The 25,683-nt window shown below is 38.5% G+C and overlaps 2 protein-coding genes across 5 annotated transcripts in view; one reads left to right on the forward strand and one right to left on the reverse strand.

Moving 5' to 3' along the window:
- Positions 1 to 20,488, forward strand: part of sec16b (SEC16 homolog B, endoplasmic reticulum export factor) — a 29,471-nt gene extending 8,983 nt beyond the window's left edge. For 2 of the 4 annotated variants that reach the window (XM_079628904.1, XM_079628905.1), the window contains exons 12-25: positions 8,566 to 8,647; positions 9,997 to 10,114; positions 10,221 to 10,332; positions 10,418 to 10,523; positions 10,913 to 11,050; positions 11,160 to 11,273; positions 12,116 to 12,194; positions 12,335 to 12,676; positions 13,566 to 13,594; positions 13,804 to 13,905; positions 14,008 to 14,100; positions 16,539 to 16,638; positions 19,681 to 19,730; positions 19,808 to 20,488. In XM_079628904.1, the coding sequence (XP_079485030.1) occupies positions 8,566 to 8,647; positions 9,997 to 10,114; positions 10,221 to 10,332; positions 10,418 to 10,523; positions 10,913 to 11,050; positions 11,160 to 11,273; positions 12,116 to 12,194; positions 12,335 to 12,676; positions 13,566 to 13,594; positions 13,804 to 13,905; positions 14,008 to 14,100; positions 16,539 to 16,638; positions 19,681 to 19,730; positions 19,808 to 19,816 (1,474 nt within the window). In that variant the 3' untranslated portion in view covers positions 19,817 to 20,488. The remainder of the gene's footprint in view (positions 1 to 8,565; positions 8,648 to 9,996; positions 10,115 to 10,220; positions 10,333 to 10,417; positions 10,524 to 10,912; positions 11,051 to 11,159; positions 11,274 to 12,115; positions 12,195 to 12,334; positions 12,677 to 13,565; positions 13,595 to 13,803; positions 13,906 to 14,007; positions 14,101 to 16,538; positions 16,639 to 19,680; positions 19,731 to 19,807) is intronic. The other 2 variants (XM_079628906.1, XR_013799593.1) reach the window with 2 other exon arrangements.
- Positions 20,489 to 21,416: 928 nt separating this feature from the next.
- znf648 (zinc finger protein 648) lies at positions 21,417 to 23,645 on the reverse strand. The gene is made up of 2 exons (XM_079628907.1): positions 23,491 to 23,645; positions 21,417 to 23,116 (listed from the first exon to the last, which is right to left on the reverse strand). The coding sequence occupies exon 2, from the start codon at positions 23,057 to 23,059 to the stop codon at positions 21,581 to 21,583; it is 1,479 nt and encodes a 492-aa protein (XP_079485033.1). The 5' UTR covers positions 23,060 to 23,116; positions 23,491 to 23,645; the 3' UTR covers positions 21,417 to 21,580.
- Between the last annotated feature and the right edge of the window lie 2,038 nt (positions 23,646 to 25,683).

Consider the following 25,683-nt stretch of genomic DNA (forward strand, 5'->3'; position numbering starts at 1 on the left):
GCCCTGCACGCTTAATAAACAAACTACAGCTAGTTCAAAACGCAGCAGCTCGAGTTCTTACCAGAACCAGGAAGTATGACCATATTAGCCCCGTTCTGTCAACACTGCATTGGCTGCCTATTAATCATCGTATAAATTTAAAATATTGCTGATTACTTACAAAGCATTAAATGGTTTAGCTCTGCAGTACTTGAGCAAGCTCTCAACGCATTATAGTCCTTCACATATATTGCGATCTCAAAATTACGGCCAGTTAATAATACCTAGAATATCAAAATCGACTGCTGGTTGTTAGGGCTGTCACTTTTGTGAAAAAGTCATTTTCGATTTTCGAGACATAAGTGTTCATTGAATCGATTGTAAAATCGATTTTCCATGTCTAAAGACGTTTCCATTTTCAACGCCAAATATAGGCCAATCCACGGACAACTAACAGGCATTAGGACGAACGTAAAGTTCGTGCTTGAGACGCACAATATTTCTGATGATTTATTGGCATGAAATTTCGTGTACAATTACAAACAGGAGTGTAACATTCTCGAAAAGCAGAGTGGACTGCCATAACAGCAATGAAAAACATTACTGCAGGCTTTAACATGGCTGTTTTCACGATTAGAAATGTCAAACAAATTTCACCTACGTAGCCTGTAGCCCGAGTCTGTAAGCTATCTGTAGCCTATTCTTGAAATTTTCGAAATACTGGCGACACCTTATGCAGAAGTAGGCTATAATTTGCTGTTATGTGTGTTTATCAGAACCTGCATTTGCTGTGTGATGCGCGTTCGCTGCGGGCGTATTGTGACGAGCTGGACGCGCTCTGAGAGAAAGCGCCTTTCAGACAGGGCACGGCATTCGCGGCGCTATGAGACCCATTCATTTCAATGGCTTGCGAGACATTCTGTTTTGTGAAAGCAGCTCTTTTGTTTTTACCTCCAAAACACACCAACAATTGGTCAGATCTATGCCATTGGACTGTGCGGTTCAATGGCTGAGCCATTCAATAGGCTACAGATAGCGCGAGACGTGTTGTTGCTGGGTCGACTAAGCGGTGCGCACGCCGCGGTCAAAGTTCAATCGCGCAAATCGCGTTGTATCTGAAGCGCAACGCTGAACCCAGCTGCCAGCGCCGCGCATTCTGCGTCCTGAAAGCCGTTAAAATCGTTTCCCTATTTTCATTTTCGAAACTTGTGTTGGTTGGTCCGATCGATTGTGCAATCGATTTTCGAACAAAAAGTGACAGCCCTACTGGCGGTAGATCCTTTTCCTATTTAGCACCAAAACTTTGGAACAGTCTTCCTACCATTGTCCGGGAAGCAGACACACTCTGTCAGTTCAAAGCTAGATTAAAGACATCTCTTTGACCTAGCATTCACATAATACATTATAATCATAGACTTCTATAATTCAATGTTAGGCTGCATAGATTAGGTCAGCCGGAACTGGGAACACTTCCCCTATATCCTGATGTACTCATTACATCATAAGAAGAATGGCATCTACGCTCATTTTAGTGTCTTTGTTTATCCCGAGGTTTTCCCGCAGCCTGCCGTATCCAGATCTGACGAACGACCTTCGCCTGGACCCGATGACAATGCAGTGCTGAAGTGCCAACTAGCCTCTCCCTATGACGGATCCCTTTACCACTCTACAGATAAAGCGTTGTGGGGAAATTCGGCTCGCGTACCTACCCCGAAATGATCAAATACAATTCTGTATCAAAATTTAAGACAAGTAGTTTGTTTAGGCGTGGTTTGCAGGGAATTACAAACCTGCACATATACAGTATATTCAAACGCATATAACTATAGAATTAATTCTTGATGCGCACATGAGCGGCATCAGCGTTTATCACAGGTTTGCGTTTAAAGTCTGTTAAGAGAAAAACGGTGTTGTCTTAGTGGCCCCTAATTTAATAACAAATGATCACTTCGACGGAAGTGAATCAATCAAAACTAACTTTAGCTGGAAAATATCTTAATTCAAGAACCGCTATAAAGCCAAAACAATCTATTACCTTAAATTATACGTTTATCTCTGTAAAGCTCCTTTGAAACAATCTACATTGTTAAAAGTGCTATATAAATGAAGATGACTTGACTTTTGTGTGGCCAGAACTCCTTTATTCCTCATCTCTGTTGCCACGCTCCCCAAACCTAAGGAAATCTGAATGAAACAAGGCCCCATAAATAAGTTGTTTTAGCTTCTTTCTTGCTTGTTTCACCCCGGCAGCCAGCTTAGGTAAAAATTGTCAATGTCATGTCGCCTCTGAAATTTCCCAGCTACCAAACTTGACCTGCACGAGGAGAGGACATGCTCAAGATTAGCTGGCCTTCCTCAGAGTGTGCAGTTGTGTCTCTCTGCTAACCCCCATGTATGGAAGTTCGATGGAGTAGGTAGGACATCGTATACAGAACACAACAGAATCTTAATCTAATGCTCTACCATGCTCTAGATGTCCTGCAAGGTCAGAACCCTCTCCCACACACTTTCCCACCATATCCAGCTGTCCTTCTTATCATGGTTGCAGGCTTAACATGTCGATTTTCCTCTTCTTCCTTGGGGACCTCCCTTTGCAACATACCACGCTGGTCACTCGGATTCGCCTGCTTCCAGCTTGCCCTGGTCAAGCTATGTCAGCATGATGCAGGTGCTCCTCCACCTCCTTCAATGCTCTGCTAGCTAACCACTTGCAAACTTGTTCTTGGACTGTTGGAATGATGTCCTCTTTGATCTTAATGTGAAACCGATCCTGGACTTACCCCCTCCTCAACACCAAACTTCTGGAATTTGCGAGTTTGAACTCTATTCTTGCCCAATCTGTGAGCTCAACCAAGTCCTCCAATGTCCATCTCCCTTCGGGGTACTGATCTTACCATGATGGTCAAGTCATCCATGAAAGCCTGTTGGGTGCCATCTGCCAGTACTGCACCCCGATGTAACTTCTCGGCTGACTTGACAAGGAGGTTCATTGCTGCTGAGAACAGAATTACTGAGATTTTACACCCACTGACAATGCCCACTTCTAGCGTCTACCAGTCAGTGGTAAAGGTACCGCAGTTGAAACCCATGTTAACCTTACTGAAGTAGCACTGCAAGAGCTTTTGGAAGCGCTCTGGGACATGGTAGGATTCAGTGTTAGTTCCACTAGCTTGTGGAGTATCGTTCTATAGGCGTTGGTCAGATCAAGCCACTGAACTGTTAGGTTGCCTAACCCGTGAAAAGCACTCTTTTTGAACTGACGTGTCTGTCCATAAACTCATTGTCCAAGATTAAAGTGGTCAGCCTCCTCGCCAAAAAAAAAAAAAATGTTACCCTCCACATTGTGGAGTGATATGGTACAAAATTGATTGATATCTATAAAATTCTCCTCCTTAGAGATGAAACACCACTTAGCAACCAACCAATCGTCAGCAAGGAAGTTATTCCTTCATGCCACTTTCATTAACCTCCAGAATCATCTCCTGAGCCTTTCATAATGCTTGTACACCTTGTACGGTATACCATTTGGTCCTGGAGCTGATCTTCCTCTGGCTATCTTAAAGCTACACTGTGTAGGATTTTCTCCCATCTAGCTGTGAAATTGTATATGACTACCAACTGAATATTACTTTCTAGCCCCTCCCATTCCGAGGGCGTTTTAACTCCTACGGTGGTCGTATTATTCCAAAATTAACATGGCTTCCAGTTCGACTTCGTCCATGAGTGTTCCTTCAAGTGATGAGGTTACCTAGATGTCGTTCTAGCGTTATGCACAACCTTGCTATACCTAGTTAGCCAAGCAACTATAAAACTTTGAATTTACACAAATAGGCTGAATTACCTGTCGTGAAGAAAGCAGGCAACTTTGGCGAAACTTGGTTTCTCTAGTCCAAAAGGGATAACTGGTTCCGCCGGTTTAATGAGTTTCTTCATCTCTTTCAAGCTGTCCTCCCTTCTATTGTCACTATAAACTTGACAGAGATGTTCTTACGCCTTTTTCTTTGTTGCTTCTAACTCTCCTGATCTTTTGCCAGCCAGAAGTTTTGACAAGTAATTGAATAGATTCCTGATGAAGCTCTCAGTTAATGCGTTCCCTCTCGTTTTGTGTAACTTTCCACATCACAGACGCAGAATACATTGCTCGGCTATTCCATCGTCGATTGCCTATCCTGGTTGGTCATATCCGTGGTCTGTCTTGTGGGTCGGTCATCCTCCCCCGCTCTCGCCCGACCCCAGGGGTATCTTATAACTTTCCATAGTGATCAATTTTCCTTCTCATGGAGAATGTGCTTCAGCTTGCCAAGCACCCCTGCTCTGGTCTTTCCTAACCTCTGCGGTCTTTCCCAGGTGTCATCGTTCTTCCTAGCTGTCTTTCCTAGCTGTCACTGGGTCTGCCAGAAAGAAGTATGCAAAATATGATAGAGTTAATTGCAACTGGCTCACCTTTACAGGCCATGCAACATCTTTGAGCCAGTGATATCGCTATCCTCTCTTCTTCTCTCAAGACACCTTCCTCTAACTTGATTGAGCTTAGGGCTTCTGCGGGTTATCAATTGAAAGGAAATGGTAATCCCAGAAAACAGTACAGTATATGCGTTAAAGTTACACATGCTCATGAGTATACCAGCGAGGGCATGGTTTCAGTTCAAATGGGGAATTGCCTGAAAGATTGCTAGCACGTCCCTGTAATGTTTCATCTGCTTTCAATTAATGGAGATTTCTTTCTTTTTTGGGCAGTTTTTTTGTTAATAAGGTAGCATTTTCATTTGTTGATATGTATGTTATGAACTTACCGACTAATACGTTTTCTTGTGTGTGCATCAGAGGTGGAAAGTCCAGGTTCAGAAAGTAAAAGTCCTCCTTAGTATTTTGTTCCAATCACCTGGATTTGTTAATTAGCACAGTTTTTCAGCCAGGAGATAGAACTAATTAGTGAAATCAGCTGACTGAGTTCATGGGTGGAATAAACATATGGCAGGACTTTTACTTTCTGACCCCTGGACTTTCCACCTCTGGTGTGCATAAATGTCACAGTATAGCATTAGAGATGCATCGATCAAACGGCCAGGGACTGGAATCAGCCACTTTTACGCAAGCTCAGTTTAGACCGGTGACTGGTCGATCAGTTTCTTGTCTTTCGATTCCGAACTGGTCCGCTTTGTTGCCGGTAACGTCACAGCCACACAATATAACAATATAAACATGTCGTTAGCTTGGAAGTTCTTCATTGTGAGTGAAGAAGACAACAAAGTTCTAATTTGTAATAAAGGCCAAAGTAAACCGTGGGGGAACCACCACGAATACGTTCAGAGCAACAAACTTAATTAGACACTAGTGTTGTCAAAAATATAAAATGTCTATAACATAAGAAATATCTGAAACCATTCTGATACACCTTTTCTGTAGCATCGATACACCAATACCAGCTGTGCGTTCTCGCTCTCTTCTCTCCAACGGCGAAGTGACACTCACCCGCCTCCTCTCACTCACTTGTCTCATTCGCTCCGGTTAAATAGTGCTTGTATTGCTCATACTTTGACTAATTCCCGCAGGTTTCACGCTCACACCAAAAGTGCGTACACTCTTGAACTAAATAAGTGCTGTGCGCATAAAACCGCATCTCAAACAGCTTGTGAGTCGCAAGTACCAAAATGAGTGGCTTACCATGCACTTAAACGGGCAGACAAAATTATGTCAAAATGTCCATCTTTGTGAGTATTCAGTTAAACACAGTCAGTCAGTCAGTCATTTTACAATGTAAAAGATTATTATTGTGTACATAAAGATATGGTGGAATCTGGCTTGTCCTGTAGATGGTCTGCTTGCACGCTTTAACCTCACGCACGAGCAGATCCGTTTGCGTTCTGGAGAAGCGCAACTGGCTTTTAAAGAGAATGGGAGATGAGCCTCTGATTGGTTTATTGCACGTTACGCCCAAAACACACTCATTACTCATTAAGAGAATGGGAACAACCCTTTTCGACCATGTGCCAGCCAAAAGCAACAGTGGATTCAGACATGCCCTAAGTGAATTTGCACCATGCACTTTAGACCATGCGCTTAGATCATTAAAATAGGGCCCTTTAAGTGACAGCAGTCTAATATTCCTGTTGCTGTCTGTCATGTTAATCAAAGAACAAAAAATCACTCTCTGCTCTTGACTGAATAACTTTTGTAACTTTAATTGTAAGTATTAAAGGGCACCTATTATGGAATTTTGAAATTGACCTTTCATGTAGTGTGTAACATAGATCTAAGTGAACAAAAACATCCTGCAAAGTTTGAAATATGAAAGTGCACCGTATATAAAGTTATTGTCTTTCAAAAGTAAGAGTCGACTCAGAGTCATTTTTATGAATCGTTAGAAGACCGAAGCTTTTTCTCTGACTAGATGACGTCAACTTGTCAAGTTATTTGAATACGATACGCCCACTTATTGCGCTCCAAGGCCAGGGAAAATATCATGGCGACGAGACGCTGTGTTCTGAAGTGCGACTCAAAAGCCAACTTTTTTCATCTGCCCAAGGAGGAGCATTTGAAGACTAAGTGGCTACAATTCATATAACTATACCACAGAATAGTCCAAGCCTTGTGCTTTGTTCGCACCATTTTGAAGACGATTGCTTTTTAAATGCAATCAAACTTGGATTCGCGAGCCGGTTGATATTGAAGGAAGGTTCATTTCTAAGTGCATTTGCATCAGCTTCCTCCTCCGTATCACAACCTGTAACTTAAGTGTTATTAATAATTGTTGCTTTTATGTTTTATGTAGCATGCTTAATAATTATTTTGTTTGTTGTGTAAGCACCGTTTAGCTTCTAGGTCTTCAATGGCAATTGTATTGAGATATGTGAAGTGTTTGTCGTTGTTTTCGGAGTTGTTTTAAAGAATAGAATAATAACTCGTTGTAACGTAACTGCATTTTTTTTTTTTTTGTAAAAACGTTATGTTTATGCATCGGGCTAATGCAAACAAAGACTGATTGTGCTTTTACAATATGAACTCTGGGCTATGCTCGCTAACATAACATTAAATTCTTATTTTTAGTTTTTTACTACAAACTACAAAGCAGTGGACTATAATCATTATTATAACACGATTTAATTGATAAAAGCATCATTGTACTCCGTGTTAAACAATAAGTATTATCTCTGTAAACACTGCTGGGTCATCTGACCAATCAACGCAGATTAGCGTCGCGCAAAGGAGGGGTTTGGAAAAATGAGTCGTTGAACGAATCATTTGGGAGTCGGTGAGCAAATCAGGTAAAAATAAATGCATATTATACGAAAACAAAAGTGTTTTTTGACATTGCATGCACGTAAAACTGTTGTTGGGGACTCCCTAAACAACATTAGGAACATTTTAAATGTCATAATAGGTGCCCTTTAATCTGTGTTTATTTTTTACAATGAAGACTATCCAGTGTTATTTTACATTTGATTACATGTAGTATTTCTTACCTGACTTTACTGCTAGACCTAGCTGAAAAACATAAAGCCATGCATTTTATTTGTGCTGTTGTTTGCAATTTATTTATTTGTTCTTATTTTATTACATTTTTTTTTCTTTAAAGTCCCTGTAAAGGCAAAAAAATAAAATAATAATCTAAACACATTATAAATGTTAGAAATGTAATGTTAAAACATAGACTGTGAACTGTGAAGTACTGGAGTTAGACCGTTAAACAGGTTTTTTTTTGCTGTGTTCCGGATTTTTTTTTGGCGGGGCTAAAACGGGGGCTCGATGATGCAGTGGAGCCCCTGTGCTCCTGGACACGCCCCTACTTGATGGCGCACTGAAGCCACTGAGGCTGGCCCCTCCCCTAACAATATAAATAGAGTACATTCACACATCAGTGTGCCGCTCAATCGCGAGTTACTGTCAGTAGCTACTATTAGTTACTACAGCCTAGTTTGCTAGCTAGCTATGCTTTCGTCACTGAACTACCGTACGGTACCGTACCGTACACGATCACGTACAAAAACAGATCGTTGTCCTTATTTAAATTTCCGAAAAACGATCACATCAAGAAGAGGTGGATTCATTTTTTGAAGAGCCACCTTGATGGAGAGCTGAGGATCACCGCCAAAACCTCTGTAGTCGGAGACAACTGGGATCGATTCACTGATAATCCGCTGTTACCTATTTTTTTACAGTCTATGGCTGTTACTGGTGAATGGAGCCGAATCGACTATCTCCCGCCTCGGCCTTCATCCTCTCGTCGCGCCGACAGTTGTGCCGCCCCCAGCGTTTGAGAGCAGAGAAAACTGTTATTTTTTTCAAGATTTTGATAGCTTATTTTATGTACTTGGCGGCTTTTTTTATCATTCAAATTTGGCTAGGTGGCTGGCTAATAACACATTTTTCTGTAGTGTGACAAACTCAAAACTTAATTTTGACTTTACAGGGACTTTAAGAGCAGATTTTTGTTTGTATGTTAATTTATACTTCTAAAGAAAGAAAACCGGAATCAGCAAAAATCGGTTTTGGCAGCAGGTCACACTAAAAAAACAGAAATCAGAATAAGACAAGAAAATTGCAATCGGTGCATCTCTATAGACTGAATATGTATGTGTTTGACAGATTTAAAGGCAGTCTGGCTCCGAGTGACCCACTGCAAACTGTCTTCCAGCTGCTCTCTGGGAGGATTCCAGCGGTTTCCATGGTAAACTACATTCTGTCCTGACTTAGTTTATAGTTAATAAATGTCTTTATTTAAAAATATATATATATTATTCTTTTTTATTTCAATTTTAGTTTTAGTTATCAAGTTAAAGGGTTAGTTCACCCAAAAATTCTGTCAGTTATGTCAGTACTCACCCTCATGTTGTTCAAACCCTGTAAGACTTTCAAGTTCAAGGCCTTTATTTGTCCCAGAGGGGCGATTCGTTTTGCTGCAGTAGCAAATAAGTTAACATACAGTACATGGCAACAAAGACGACAACATCGATCAAAAATAAATACAAGATCAGACAAATGGATGAATGAATACCACAACATTTAAAGTTTACGTTCAAGTATGCCTTATGTGCAGACGTTACCAGAGTTAAGCAGTGAGATAGCAGAAAGTACAAATAAGAATTTATATCTATTTCTGTCAGGACCACTATTGTCAAATATGATTGACAATTAGCAAACAATTTGGATTGGCGGTATGGTTCCGTTCTGGGCGAGAACTCCCTGCGCACCCATGAAGCCTAGCATTAATAAGAGCAGGGAGAGCAGCAATAACCCCCCTTGGGGTAAGCAGAACAGAGAGGGCGCTTCACCCCTGCACTTCATTCCCTTGGACTGTTCACGCACACACTCTGGACTAATTTCTTACACCTGTTTCCACTGATCACTCTCACACCTGCATCTAGTTCCACTCACAGCTCCACACACATTTATACCCCACTCACACTATTACCCCTTGCGTAGTCTTGTTTTACTGTTGTGGACATCACCAAGCTTTTCCGAGTCTAGTCCTGTCTGTGTATCTGACCCATCGCCTGTTTCCTGGATTCCGTTTCGTCTGCCGCCTGCCTCTTTCTTCTCGCCTGGTTATCGGACTCTGAGTATTGCCTTGTCTCCTATGCTGTGTTTGCTGTCTGTGACCCTTGCCTGTCTGACTACCCTGTATTAAACTCACGCTGCACTTGGATCCCTCTGTGTTGGGTGTTTCATGACAGTATGCACATATAGTTAATTCAAGATTTAAGTACAACATAATTCGAGAATTTATTCTGATTCAAGGGGAATCAGAATGCCAAATAAATAAAAATATGTATATATATATAAACATTTCTCATAGGATATGTTTCAGTGAAAAAATAATAGCATATGGATTTGGAATGACATGATGGTGATATAATTTCATTACATTTAAATTTTGAATGAATTTTTCCTTTAAGCAGAAGTGTAAAACAGAAACCTCCAGTCACACCTCATGTAAAACCTTTTCTTGTCCTCTAAATCATCCTCTTGACCTTCTCTTCTAAATGTTTTCTTGATGTTCTCCTCTCCTCTTTGCAGTCCTGGAGTTGTGAGAAGTGGGGGGAGTGGAAACCACACTTGGCTGTTATGCTGTCCAATGAGACCGCAGACCCAATCATACATCACAGGGCCATCGTCACCATGGGTGATACCCTAGGTAATGTCCAGTCCATTTTCTAGAAATAACCATTCTTGTATGTTCTCTCATATTTTGGCCTAATATAAAATGAAAGTAGGTCTTGACTTTAAATGTTTCTTCTCAGCCTCCAGGGATATGCTGTATGCCTCCCAAATCTGCTACCTCATAGCCCAATGTCCATTTGGCTGGTACAAAAACAGTTCAGAGCGCCTGGTGCTTCTGGGGAGCAAGCAAAGGTGAAGATTCAGTGTAAATGCTAACATATCTGAATTCCTGACCTGAATTTAAATGGCTTTTTAACATTTAATCTTTTGATTGCAGTACACAATTTTCCAAGTTCTGTCACAACTCTGCCATTCGCTGTACTGAACTGTTTGAGTACTGTCAAAGGCTTGGAAATGCTGAATTTATCATTCCTGCTTTTCAGGTACAATTCACACATTATCTACAGAAGTGGTTGGTTCCCAAACTTTTTAGAGTGGTGTACCCCTTGAGACATTTAACATCCCTTTGCTCTGTGCACCCCCTCCACTCTCTTCTACTTAGACTGCAGTCACAACTTTTCCATGAAGGGACAGCATTTTACCTCTTAGGTTGATTTTTAGGGCCAATTTTTTTCCTTTATAACGTTTTTTTTTTTAAAGGTTTATAAATAAATAAATTTGACTAGTAATCTGAATGTCATACCTTCTATAGGTCACTCTTTTACACATTCTGATTACATGGCTGTTTCACATTTATATGTTGATGTACAATGGTTCAGTGGGTGATTATGTGATTTATATATTGCATAATATTGTGTTGTGCTCTGTGTAGGTGTATAAATTCCTCTATGCATGCCGGTTGCTGGAATGTGGTCTGTTTTCTCAAGCCTTCCACTACTGTGAGGTGGTGGCAAAAGCTCTGCTCAGGATAGAGGAACCCCATTTAGTGCTGCTTGGAGAGCTTATCAAAGTAACACACCTGTACACAGTACTAAAAACTAATCCTGTAGTTTTGTTCATTTTGTGTATGCATCGAAATGTGTGTGCTTGTTTTGTGATCTGTCTGTTTGCTAACACAGATGGTGGACAGACTGAAGTTCTCTGAGGCACAGCTCAGTGAGACCGGTGTCAGTCAGCCTTTTCTGGACCCTGACTGGCTGGTGCAGATTCGCTGCAGACACCAGACCATGCTGGTAAACCCGATGTTTGTACACTATATATGAAAGTCGTTAGTCCACTTTAAGATTTTCAGGGTTGTCTATGGGAAGACCATATGGAACTCAATGCACAGACCACACTATCATTTTACCTTTGCATAACCTATGGCTTACTGACCGGTATTGACCTAGTATTGACATCTGTCTCGGGTAATACGGGTCACAAGTTGTCAGCAAAAACAGATCGAAGTTTACACCTATTTTTAAAGTGTCTCCTGTGACCACTTGCTATTGGATTTCAAGGAGACCACGATTTTATGACCTTATACAGTACATTAGTACGTATAACTGCATGTTGATAACATGCAAAACAGCTCCCAAATGTACTTTTCCCATATTAATGCATTTTGTATACAAAAAAATTTATATCACAAATAATAGTATATACATATGAAACTATGAGAAAACATTACAAATGTAATATACAAATATTAATATACTTTTATGTAAAATATAACCATATTAACTGAATTTCACATACAGTACATGTCTATTCCTTACATGATTTTTACCTTTGTTTTGTGAGTTGGCTGTCTTCCACAGTTGTCCAGGGCACATTAGGACACATTTGTATTTATACTGCAAAGGTTATGTGGTGTCAACTGTTTATGTTTACCTCTGAACTTGGATGAGGTATAGTGAAAATGTTTTAGACCCTGATCACAGCCGTATTTAGAGCTAACCCTCTGATCATTTGATGTTAATGTAATACTGGGTATAAATAGGGCCTCAGACATCCTGTAGAACTGCCACTTTCCTTAATGATCCTTATGACCTTTCCACTGGTTCCACCGTCAGTGACCTATTTATTTGTTTAGGTGGGGAACTATAGTGAGACATACCAGTCACCAGTTGGGGAGACTACTTGGACTCATGAGGACAGCAACAAGTGTTCAGGTTAAAAACAAATACCAGAGATGTTTGAGTATGTGACCATGATGTTGCCCTTTGAGCCACTTGGTCATAATACAACTCAGAAGTGTTTCCTGTAATTTTAGTTTGTCATTATGCTGCAAAAATGTCATGTGTTTTTACAGAAGACTCCCAGACAGAGGCGCTTAACCATGCTAGCACTGAAAATGAACCCTCAAACCCATCTCAATACATGATACCACCCACTGATGGCCGGTTTCAGGAGTCTTACTCGCCAGTGTGCCTCTATTCTGAAGAACAGGCTCCTAGGACTGTTGCCCCAGTGCCACTGTACCCGACCCAGCAACCGATGCCACTGCCCCCAGTCCCTCCTATGGAAATGTTTGGTTCTCCACCAGTTTCAATAGACCAAAGCCACGCTAATCTTGATAGCAGCAGTAAACATGATACCTTTCACAGTCACACTGCTGCTTACACTTCGCCTCCAAAAAGCTACAGTAATACAGGTTAAGATTACTATGAAATCATGATATATTTTTGGGGCTGTTTAAAACGTCACCGTTTTCAACTAAAAACAGAAAAACTTTGTTTGGGTTTTGCCCATTTATTTACACAACAACGGCGTTTTGGGGGCCTGGGAATGCAAACTTTTGAAAACGTGTTTTAAAGTGCAAGTTTTTTTAAACTATACCATTATCATCTCCATGTAAACTAAAAAACACGAATTTGTGAAAACAGCAACGTTATGCACGTGTGTATTTCTTTTTGTGTGTGACATCGCCAACTACTGGCCTGACATGCATAATACATTGTTTTTAGTCCCTTTGGTGCATCCGTTTGAACAGGAATCGTTTTGATAACGTTGTCGCCTGTATGCGAAAAACGCAAAGGAAAAACGTTGTTGTGTAAATGTACCCTTATATACCATTCTTCAATGATCTCTTGAAACTAATGTATATGTACACTACCGTTCAAAAGTTTTTTTTTAAAGAAATTAATACTTTATTACATGGATCAAAATTGATAGTAAAGACATTTACAATGTTACAAAATATTTATGTCAAATAAATGCTGTTATTATTAACTTTCTATTATCGTAGAATCCAGAAAAAAATATACAACGTTATATATAACAAATGTTTCTTGAGTTTCAAATAATCATATAAAATATGATTTGAATTTAACAAATTATTGTTTTTAACAGTTATTTTAATTTGTAATAATACTTCACAATATTACTGGTTTTACTGTGTGCTTGATAAAATAAATGCAGCCTTTGCGAGCAAAAGGCACTTTAAAAAATAATCTTACCGACCCCAAACTTTTGAACAGTTGTGTACATATTTTAAAACACTGATTTATAATATATATTTTATTTAACATTTCTTTTCTAAGGTGGTGACTTTTTTGCTGATGCAATAATGGTGAGAAAATGAAATTTCCATTTCAGTTCCTTTTTATTTGAAAGACTAATCAACCTTGGGGAAGTTGTCTCTGCTGGTTAAATAGAGATTGGAGACAGTATTTTTACACACACACAAAAAAAAAACACACACATCACCTCTATGCAGTTTAATTGTAAACGTGTGTGTACTTTGGTCTGTAATTGTCAATGTTGTATTTACAATTCAAGCAGGGTGCTGTTGAAAACGATGCTGTAGTTGGAAGTGTAAATCAGTCTGGGACAAATCCAAGTGAAGACAACAATAGAGAGGCCAACACACTATCAGCTACGGTATATATTACATCAAATGTTTACACGATTACCTCTATACTTTTTGCTCTTGTATGTGTGTATTTATTATTATTATTGTTGTATTGTTTCATTTTTTAATAGAGCTCTAAGCCTGGATGGTTCAGTGGCTGGTTCAAGTCCAAGCCTAAAGAAGACCCAAAAGAACAAATCCCAGACCCCAATCCTACTACAAAGGTAGACACCTTTACATTTCCCATAAAGTGATCGTAAAATAACAGTCTAGGATAGTTTATGATAAAAACGGTGAAACCCCAGTCTGCAACCTTAAACTGCCATATTCCATAGTTAGTATTTCAATCATTGGACAATCATTCAACAATTTGTTCAAGTTTATTTTATCTTGCATGAAATCAGTATCCTTTGTTAGTTTCTTACACTCATTATGTTGGCTTGACAAAGCCAACCACCAAACTCGGGTCAGACCTGCAGACCGTTCTGATCAAGTTGCTATATCTTTTCTAACTGATCCAACTTACGAAACATGATAGCAACATGTTACATCATGTTAAAACATTAACATGCTAACCATACTAACAACATGTTAAATCATGCTAGCAACAGGCTAGCAACATGTTAACAACATGCAAATCATGGTAACAACATGGTAAATATGTTAGCAACATGTTAAATCATGATAGCAATTTTTTAAAAATGCTAACAACATGCTAGCAAAATGTCACGTGCAACATGATAATCATGTTAGCAAATGTTAAAAATGCTAACAATGTGTTAAAAGAGAACTCCGGTCAATTTTAACACTGAGCTAATTTGGAGTGCTGTCAATACAGAGAACAACGACAAAAATCAGTGTTGCCTACACCGTGTTATCCTCTTTAAAATTTGCACCCTGTTGACTTCAATGGGGCAAGTTTTAAACCTGCTTTTAGCCTCTTAACATCCTTAATGTGTCATACAAATGCCCAGCCATGTTAGATGATTCCTTCAGAGTGAACACAAGTGAATCTGAATGCAGTAGATATGAAAGATATGAATAAAAATGATGTTATATCAGCCAGCGCAAATATCTGTATTTACATCCTGTTTTCGGTCGAAGTCCAAAGTAGTCGATTGTTGAGTTCATGCGCATAGGTTTAGTTACCTATGATCACGCGCGTGAACTCGACAATCGACTATTTTGGACTTCGACCAATTAAAAAAAAATAGCTCAATGTTAAAATTGACCGGAGTTCTCCTTTAAGTCATGTTAACACAATACTAAGTCATTGTAGAAACATGTTAATTTGTGTTAGAAAAATGTTAGATCATGCTAGCAACATGTTATTAACATGTTATTAATGCTAGCAACGTGTCAGAAACATGCTAGCAACTTTTAAAAACATGTTAGTAAAATGCTAACAACATGTTAAATTATGTTAGCAACATGTTAAATCATGTGAGCAACATGCTAGCAGTGTGTTAAATCCAACTTGTTAAAACATGTTTGCAAACATGCTAACAACAACCAGCTAAATCATGTAAACAAAATGATAATCATGTTAACAACATGTTAAACATGCTAGGAATGTGTTAATTTGTGCTAGCAACATGTTAATCATGCTGGCAACATGTTAGATCATGTTAACAACACGATAACAAAATACTAATCATACTAGGAAAATGCTTATCATGTTAACAACATGTTAAAACAGGCTAGCAATGTATTAAAACATGTTAGCAGAATGTTAAAATATGGTAGTTTATGTTAGCATTGTGTTAAAACCAACCCGATCTCACGGCAATTCGTACGAATTTTACGAGGTGGCTAATTCGTACCAATTCATACGACCTCACTCGTACGAATTTGTACGTTTTTTGCTAAATCGTACATATTTTACGATTTGCCAAAATCGTATGAATTCATACGAATTACCTACCCCTGACCCCGCCCCTAAACCCAACCGTCACGTGGGTTTAGACAAATCGTACAAATTCGTACGAGTGAGGTCGTACAAATTCGTACGAATTAGCCACCTTTTAATCACTCGTACAAATTCGTACGAATTGGTCGTGAGATAGCGTTGGTTAAAACATGTTAGTAACATAATAATTCATGTTAGCAATGTGCTAATTAATGCTAGAAATTTGCTAAAACACGTTAGCGACATGGTATTAAATGCTAGCAATGTGTTAATTAATGATAGTAATGTATTAAAACATGTTAATTCATGTTAGGAAAATGTTAATTCATGTTAGCATTGAGCTAAAATATGTTAGCAATGTTAATTTATGCTAACAATGTGTTAAACACTAACAACATGTTAATCATGCTAGCAACATGTTAACAACGTGCTAAAACATGCTTACAACATGCAAATTCATCTTAGCATTGTCTTAAAATATGCTACAAACATGTTAACAAAATGTTAATAATGCTAGACGCATGCTATGACATTCTAACAACATGATAAAACATGCTAAGAAGAATATAAAACTTAAAAGTTGTCCCAACGAACTTTACTTTCTAGTTACATTTATCATAGTTAGCCTACTTAAACATGATAAAGCTAATTTCCAATGGCCCTAAAAAGCTTTTGCACAGTGACAGTGTTAAGCTTTGTTTTCAATGAGCCTTGTTTGCAGTCAAGTAACAAAATTGTGGTCTTTCCTGTAAGGAGTCATCAGCCAACTTTCCTTTCCCTTCTCCTCCTCCACCCATTCCAAAGGCTTCACAGTCTCAATTCAGTGGGATCAATCCTTTTTCTAGGAGTGCTGGTGAGTGAAGAACATCTGTACACCTGTCTGGTTTTGGCATCACTGACTCAGCAACTGAGCTTTGAGACTGTTGTACATTGAATGAGCATGAGCTGACAAAATCAAAATGTCCTAAATCACTGCAATTTTTCAGTTTGACAGTCATTTATAAGTTATTAGTTAATGATGAACTAATCATTTACAAAACATAACTATACATACATAAATTATTTATATGTGATATTATAACATTTTATGAATGTTTTAATTCTGTTATAATTCACTAATCAATTACAAAACATGACTATAGGCTACATACAGTACATAAATTATTAATATGTGATATGCAAAAATGTTATGAATGTTTTAATTCAGTTATAATTCATTTATACTTTTTTAGTTAATGATTACCTAATCATGTACAAAACATGACTATACATTCATAAATGATTAATAATTGGTATGCTAACAATTTACAAATGTCTTGTAAGTTAACTTAGTACTAATAAAAAATAGTAAATAATGAAATAATCAAACAGATCATTAATAGATGGTTAATAAGTCATTAGTTGATATCACTTATAAATCACTGACATATTTGTCAAAATAGTTTTTTTTATCATTATCTCAATACACAATGGTTAATCATGAACTGATAATGAAGAAACCATTAATAAATGATTAGTACATTGTTTATAGATATATGGTGAAGTTGTAATCTGGTCTGTGTTCAAAAGCACAAACATGCATGCTTACATTGCAGAGCAAACTACAAACGGTTCAACACCTGTTATAATTTATGTGTAAACGCATGAATACATAATTTACAAAGCTTTCTGTATCCACTAATCTAAAGTGTAAACTATTTATGATTTGTAAATTTGTTGCATAAAATTTGTAGATCTGTTACAAATGATGTGTATAAGTATACAAGTAATTTACAACACTTTCTGCATCTCCGTCCTAATCTAAAGTGTAAACTACTTTTTTTGTAGATATTCCTTATAAATTATGTACAAACTGCAATTTTTAAATGTATAACTTATTTGCCATATGCAAAGCTTCTGGTATAACCTTCAGTTACACATCTATACAAATCCCTTATTTGATATTTAAATGTTAAGTATATTTGACTGTTATATAGATATATTTGAGCCCTTAACTAACCCCAATACTAAACGTATCCACTTTTCAGCCACTTCTCAAAAATAAAAACGTAATATAGATTAATTTATAGTGTCAATATTATAATTTTAAACTCCCTACTTCACCCTATAGCCCTTAAGATAATCATTTTGACAATATACAGAACATAACAGGCAGATAAATGTACACAATAATTAATTTAAAATATGACAAAAAGCAGGATAAAGAATAGACAAGCTACATTACCAGTGCTCTGACAGCAAAGCATAATTAACAGAATTAATGCTGTTCCCATTCCCATGGTCCGCATGTCCATCCTCTGCATCTCACTCGAACCATTACTTTGTAGTTTGTACTGCAATGTAAGTGCTGACTGGTGAAGGTATAGACAGCTGTCTTCTCTGACACACATTGAGTCTTTAAACCCTGTGCATCTGCATGTGAGCTTCAGTGGAAGGTAAAACTGGTTCACATTATCACTAGATCCACACAGAACACAAGTCTGTGCTGAGGAGTGAAAGGATTTAACGTAACCCACTGGAAGCCCCTGACTGTGAGTTATTTATAAATGTTTATCCACTTGAAAACAAATACATTACTCTTCTTAAAAATTCTGCTTTAGCATATGTAAGTGCTTTTGAACACAGACCAGATTACAACTTCACGATACATCAATAAACTATATACTGATCATTTACTAATGGTCTGTTCAACATTAGTTTAAGATTAAGCATTGTTTATTTAGAGAAGGATACTAAAACAAATTTCGACAGTTATTTCAGTGATTTAAAAGTGAATAATTGTATATCAACTAATGACATTACACATCTACTAATGATCTGATTATATCATGATTTACACTTTTTTAAGATAACTTGCAACACATTTGTAAATCGTTAGCACGCAACTTATTAATCATTAATGACTGTAGTTGCATTTAGTAAATAATTAGTTAAATATTAGTCCAATAATTAGTCTTTCTCAGCGCAGCTTTTGGCAGAATAAACAGGTTGAAAATAAATTAGTAAACTACAATTTTTTTTACATTTAAATATTTTTATTCATTAAAATTTGTAAAGCATATATGTTTCCATTTTATTTACTTAATATATAACGTAGTCAATAAAGTTAGAAAATCAGTGCATTTTCTGTGTCTGGAAAAGTAAAGATTTAGTTCTGTCAAATAAATGAATCACATCTAACATGTGTGTATATATATATATATATATATATATATATATATATATATATATATATATATATATATATATATATATATATATATATATATATATATATATATTATAATGTGTGTGTGTTTGTTTTTGTGAAATTTGTAAAATGACATGGGTATTACACTGGTATTACAATGTGAACTTGATTTATGAGGACATTTGCTGAGTCCTCGTATTTAAAATGGCTTTAAAAACATACTAAACAGTGTTTTATTAAAATTTAAAAATGCATAAAGTTTTCCGTGATGGTTAGGTTTTGGGGGTAGGGTTAGTGTGTGGGCGTGTGCGTGTGTGTGCGTGTGCGTGTGTGTGCGTGTGTGTGCGTGTGTGTGCGTGTGTGTGCGTGTGTGTGCGTGTGTGTGTACCCATTTACTGTATGCATGCATTTACTGTATGTACCCACACACACACATAAACGAAAACTTTTATGCTAGATGCGATTAATTGACATCAGATTTGACAGCACTACAAAGATTAAAAAAATACATTTTAAAAATTAAAGTTTTCCAAAATATGTGAAAATTCAATGGCCAATAGGTGCTATTATCTGGAATATATATGTATTATTCTAGTTTGACCAACATATATCTGCATTATTTTGTACAAAATAAAGATTTTACATTTTCAAAGCTCAAACAAAAGCTTTAACAAGTCTAATAGGAAGTTTGTCTCTTTGTTACAGGACAAAAAATGTCTGGACCCGTGATTCAGAATCAAGGGTACATGTCACAGGTAAAAATCCTGATAAATGTAAATATATATACCATAGCTGTCATGAAAATATTCAGGTTTTATTGTTTTGTTCATAGGGTCCGTAATGAAGGTCTACACTGAAGAATAATCATCAGCTGTGGAACAAGGATGCACTTTTGGGTTCCAGCCCAGTGATTACATGACTAAGGGATCTCTCAGGCAAACCCATGCAGTACCTCTAGAGAAGGTCAGAGGAGCGTCTGTATCTTCATATACAGGAACATCTGTGGTTACAGAAATAAATTGCGGACATAGGGTTCTTGAAATAATCTGTAAAGGGTCTGGTGTCCTTTCGTCTTTGAATGAAGCCGTTGAACAGCTGAAGCACAGCTCCCTATGCTGACTCTAGGGATTTGTGTTATGCCCCGTGGGGCCGGGAATATGAAGGAATGGGTGCTGAGCAAAGGTGCTGTGACCCATGGAAACATGAACTTAAACTGTCACCACAGCTGGCAATGTCAGTAAATTGAATAACACATAACACCTCCCCCACTTTCCCTCCTCCGTACACACAAATTATTTGAATCATTTAAGTGGCTTTTCACAATTCATATGTTTGGGATAGAGAGCCGGACACTAGTGAATATGGGAAATGTTGTAAATTGGAAAATGAACAGCCTTGATTTATCCCAGATGGAGAGATATTGATGTTTTAGGTTGTTTACTCAATATCTCTTCCAAAACTGTATTCAAAATTGTTGTAAAACTTTCTAATAAAAATCAATTGTATTTGTATACGTCAAAGCATTTTATTAACGACTAATTACTAACGACTATATTTTAGTCGTCATTTTATTAACGACTAAAATATACTTAGTCATTTAAATTACAACTAAAAATACGGAAATATGAGTCAACATCTCTTGTTGCAAAGCAGGACAGTGGAATTTGACAAGTTGAATGCCATCTTATTTTACCATGAGTGAGCAGGTCTGGCAGCAAAGTGACAAATGTTACCAGAAGTGGCACTCTGGGAATTAGGTCTGGTGTCCTCAAGAGAGATATATAGAGCCAACAACAGGAATAAATATCTAGTCCAACCCACATTTCACACATAAAAATTACATGAATCCTAAATAATACTGGATTTTATTTAGTCCATCTGTTGTGACATTTTGTAATGAAGAAAAAAAGTATTTTTATTTGTAATGACATTCATATTCAATATTATACAACACATACTCTCATTTAAGTCAGTGATTTTTAGCAGCATCAAAGAAGAGGTAACAGTTTTGTAATTCATTTAATTCATATAACATGTACCAACCTCAAAATACACGTTTCCCTGCTGCATTTAATATTAAAAAATAGTACTATATCACATAGTAATATCTTATAGCTTTTAACAACATATCTTGAAACTTAAAATAGCACTATGCTTGATTCACCTCTGAGAATTCAACATATTCCACCTTACTTTCTGTTTCTCACGCACACAGAGTCTGCCTTGGTCGACAAGAGGCCATCAAGTGCAATTGACATGTTACAAATGGGTCAAGTGTGTTTACAGTGTGTTTTTTTGCTAGGAATATACACAGTGATTTATTTGAAATCCAAGCCTTTCGACGGTGGTCCCCACCATTCCCTGCATTTAACACTTGTAAAAATAGATACGTCTTAAATTGTTTTTAAATTCTAGCTAAATATAACTGTTGTTATGGCTGAATTGTGATAGATAGATACACTGTAGGCTGAATTGTGATAGATAGATAGATAGATAGATAGATAGATAGATAGATAGATAGATAGATAGATAGATAGATAGACAGATAGGCAGATAGATAGACAGAAAGAAAGAAAAGAACCCAGGCTTACTTACAATTTTCCAGTTACTTCAGTGTGAAGTGGGTAGGAACACAAGTTTTAGCATTAGCGTGGCTCTGCATGTGTTCAGTAAGCAGGGAATCCTGAGGGAAAGATTTACTGCACTGCCCACATACAAAGATCATACCTTCCCCATGCTGTTTCTCATGCCTCTTGAGTGCTGCAAGGTGGCCAAACGACATATCGCACAGCTGGCAGCGGTAAGACCGCACAGCTGCGTGGACACGCTGGTGTCGCACCAGTCGGGACGCCATGGCGAATGCAACTCCACATTCTGAGCACTTGTGTGGCCGCACTCCACTGTGAACTGTGAGATGTTCGGCGAGATTGGAGGACTTAGTGAAAGCTTTGGAGCAAATCGAGCAGGTGTAGGGGCGCACTCCGCTGTGGATTTTCCTGTGCTCTGTCATGCGACTGGCCAGGGCAAACGCCTTCCCGCACTCCGGACAAACAAATGGCCTCTCGCCCAAATGCGTACGCTCGTGGCGGAGAAGAGACAGGGGTTTGTTGAAGGTTTTGCCGCATTGCTTGCAGAGGAACGGCTTGTTGTTGGTGTGCATGTTGCGCTCGTGTTTCCGCAGGTCAGAGGAGCGTACAAAGTCCTTGCCGCATTCCTCACAGATGTATGGCTTCTCTCCAGTGTGCGTTCGGATGTGTTTGCGGAAGTCAGAGGACCAAATGTAGTTTTTCACACAAAACGGGCACTGGTAAGGTCTTTCGCCCGTGTGCAGCCGCTTGTGCTGCTGAAGAGTCCCCTGGTGCGAGTAGGCCTTCCCGCACATGTCACAAACGTGCGGTTTAACACCGCGGTGAGTATCGATGTGGCTCAACAGGTTGCTGGACTTTTTGAAAGCCCAGTTGCAGTAAGTGCACTTGTATGGACGGTTTTCCGTGCTTCCCTCCATTACTCGCTTCTTAATGGTCGCAAACACTACCTGATTTTTTAAAACCTGCTTCTGTGAAGATTTCAGGTTGTCCGCTACGTTTCCCTCCACCTCACATTCGTCCGCCGCAGCTTCATGCAGATTTCTTGGAACCGTTGCCAGTTCACACAGAGTAGTGATATCCACCTCCTGTTTCAACTTCACGTTGGTGATGCTGGTCGCTTCCAAGCGCTCATGAATCAGTTGGGAATTATGGTCAGATCCAGACTCAGCCTCCACGTCAGCTTCATCCACTCTTCTTTCCTTTATAGAGGATCGTTCAGAACTTTTCACGTGAAGGTGGCATGAAGCTTCAGTTCTTGAATTCTTAGAAAGGATATTTTGGATTCTCGTATTGTTTTTTCTTTCATCGCAACTGGTAGAAGTGCTGATATCCTCTTCAGTATGTAGATTAAGGCTCATTTGCATGGTGTCCGCAAGGTTACTCTCCTTAGGCAGATAATGCCTCTTGCTGATGAGAATCTTTCTAATACTTCGTTTTGATATGTAGGCATTATCTTTTAAAGTTGCTGGATTCCACAGGTCATTCATATTAGCCATTGTAGTTTAGTGCATTGACCTTTATTAGCCAATAGAAATAATCAATGTTTGCAATGCCTGCCAAAATAATTCACAAGTTTAGTTGTCAGATTTATATACAGCATAATATCATTAAAAATATATTTTATAAAATGGATGAAATGTAGAGAATAATACTTTAACCATCAAATAACAAATTGTACAGCAGATTCTATTCTAAGAGGCTCTTGTTTGCCTTATTTTAGGCTGCGAATTAACTCTGGATTTGAGAGTAATGATGGTATCCAGTATAAATTATATTAACTGGGAGACCATCCAGTAGATTGCCTTGATCTTAGAGTTACGCAGTCCGGAGCCAGCAAAGAACAAGACTTTATTCTCAGCTGTCATAGTGCATAGTGTGCACTCCAAAGAAACGTTCAACTATTCTACACATGCAAAGAGTCTCTTACCTTGGCAGCAAGAAGTCCACCAATGCTGATTTCAAAGAGAGCAATTAATGCACTTCCTCTTTATGGTGGATTTTAGGCAGACGTTTAGGATACCATAGGAGGAGCCAGAGCACAGTTACACTTACTTCACATGGGGGAGTGCAACATATTCTGGCAGTGGTCAGCACTTTAGCAAAACCATTTGCTGTCGGGAAAGATCAGCTCAGTGACCCTTTCACCCATGACAGGCGTGAGGTACAAGATATTTCCCAGGGAACAGCACATAACATACATACATAGATGTGATTACAATCCACAAGGATTATATTTAACCACTATAGAGTATATAGCTTTTCTTGTTTGTTTTTTTGTTTTATAGACTGTTGCAAAAGTATGATGCAATCATTCCCAATATTTTTAAGAGTACAAGCCATTCAAGTGACATGTGAAGGCCAAGTATGGTTACCCATACTCGGAATTTGTCCTCTACATTTAACTCATCCAAGATAGTGCACACACATAAGGAGCAGCGAGTAGTGTGCACACACACACACACACACACAGAGCAGCGGGCAGCCATTTTTGCTGTGGCGCCCAGGGAAATGCATCCAGCTTATGCTATACTATCTCTAATAGCAGTTTCTATGTTTGATGTACATTTTCACTGCGGCATTATTTATTTTACATTTTCTAAGTATGTAAGGCTGTTTTTGTCTGACTGAGGAGATGTGTCCATCTTCTACATTCTTAAATTAATTTAATTAGCATCTACATATTTCTACTAATTATTGAGCGAGAGAATTAGGAACAGGAATAACCTGCTGATGCAAGACATAACTAACAACTTGATACCTGTCCAGCAGCATGCATATAGATCAAAAAATTAAGAGTCAGAGGAAATATGAGAGGAAGAGAACATGCTGTAGAGCAGCTAGTACCAGACACCTGTTTACTGCTTAAGGTTCAAACAGTGCAAAAGCACTGGCAGGGGAATCCTGACAGTGAGGCTTACTCTCTACAGCAGTGTTTCCCAACCCTCACTAGTGGTCACTACAGATTTACAAGGGTCGGTTTTAATCCTGGTCCTGGAGACCAACAGCACTGCACATTTTATGTCTCTCTATATCATAGACACACCTTTACTCTCTTCCATTGTAGTAAGGCCCTGTCCCAAATGGCACACTTCATATGCACTTTCGGTCTTGTGGACTTACCATGGCTGCAGCGTGCGACTTTTCCGTTAAGTCCATGAGGCCATAGGGTGTCCCATTTGTCATTTTAGGTTTCAGAAGAGTGCTCTTGAGTGCCCTCTTTGCGGTCGATATGTGCCCTTGATGTGCACTTTTGCTGAAGCCGCACTGATGCGAGCTCTGCAGCAGACTTCTTCCCGACAGTCAAAGCGGCGTTATGTCACGAAAGTGCGGACTCGTAGGAAGACCGCGAGTGCTTATTGGGATATTTGGAACAGGGCTTAAGTGAAGCCACCAGTGTCCCAATATTCATGAAAATGCAGACTCGTTGGAAGACTGCGAGTGCTTATGTATCCAGTGTTCCAATATGGCGCTGACATCTTGAGTCTGCACAGTGCGAAGTTGAGCCGCAAAAGGCCCCGCAGAATCGGTTTGTACAGTTTATGTAGGTGTGTTACGGAAATGTAGAAATTAAAGTTTAAGCTCCAATCTCCTCCCGAAGATCCCAATTAAAGTCTGTTGGTGCCAGTGACTACTTCACTCAGAGAAGCTGTCAATCTCCGGTGTCAATCATGACAACACATCCCCGTTTTTATAGCATCAAATAACTAACAAAAAACAAACTTATTTAAAGGAACACGCCGACTTTTTGGAACTTTAGCTTATTCACCCCATCCCCCAGAGTTAGATAAGTCCATACACACCCTTTTCATCTCTGTGCGTCTCAAAACTCTGTCTGACGCACCCACCGCTAGCTTAGCACAAAAACTGGAGGTAAACGGCTCCAGCTAGCATACTGCTCCCAATAAATGACAAAATAACACCAACATTTTCCTATTTATATGTTGTTATTTGTATAGTTACAGCGGTACAAATAACAAGGCCACATGAGACACAGCCATCTTCTAACCGTATACATACTGGGAACTATATTCTCAGAAGGCGAAGCACTGCTACTTCTGCGGAGTGATTTGCTCGCAGCACCTGAGAAGCCCCGTGGTGTTTAGCTCGAGGTCATGGTGTA

The sequence above is a fragment of the Phoxinus phoxinus genome (genome assembly GCF_949152265.1).
Source record: "Phoxinus phoxinus genome assembly, chromosome: 11".
Classification (NCBI taxonomy): Eukaryota; Metazoa; Chordata; class Actinopteri; order Cypriniformes; family Leuciscidae; genus Phoxinus; species Phoxinus phoxinus.

What these genes read in the sequence shown, in the direction of transcription:
- znf648 (XM_079628907.1), bottom strand. Translation starts at nt 23,059, where the DNA reads ATGGCTAATATGAATGACCTGTGGAATCCAGCAACTTTAAAAGATAAT.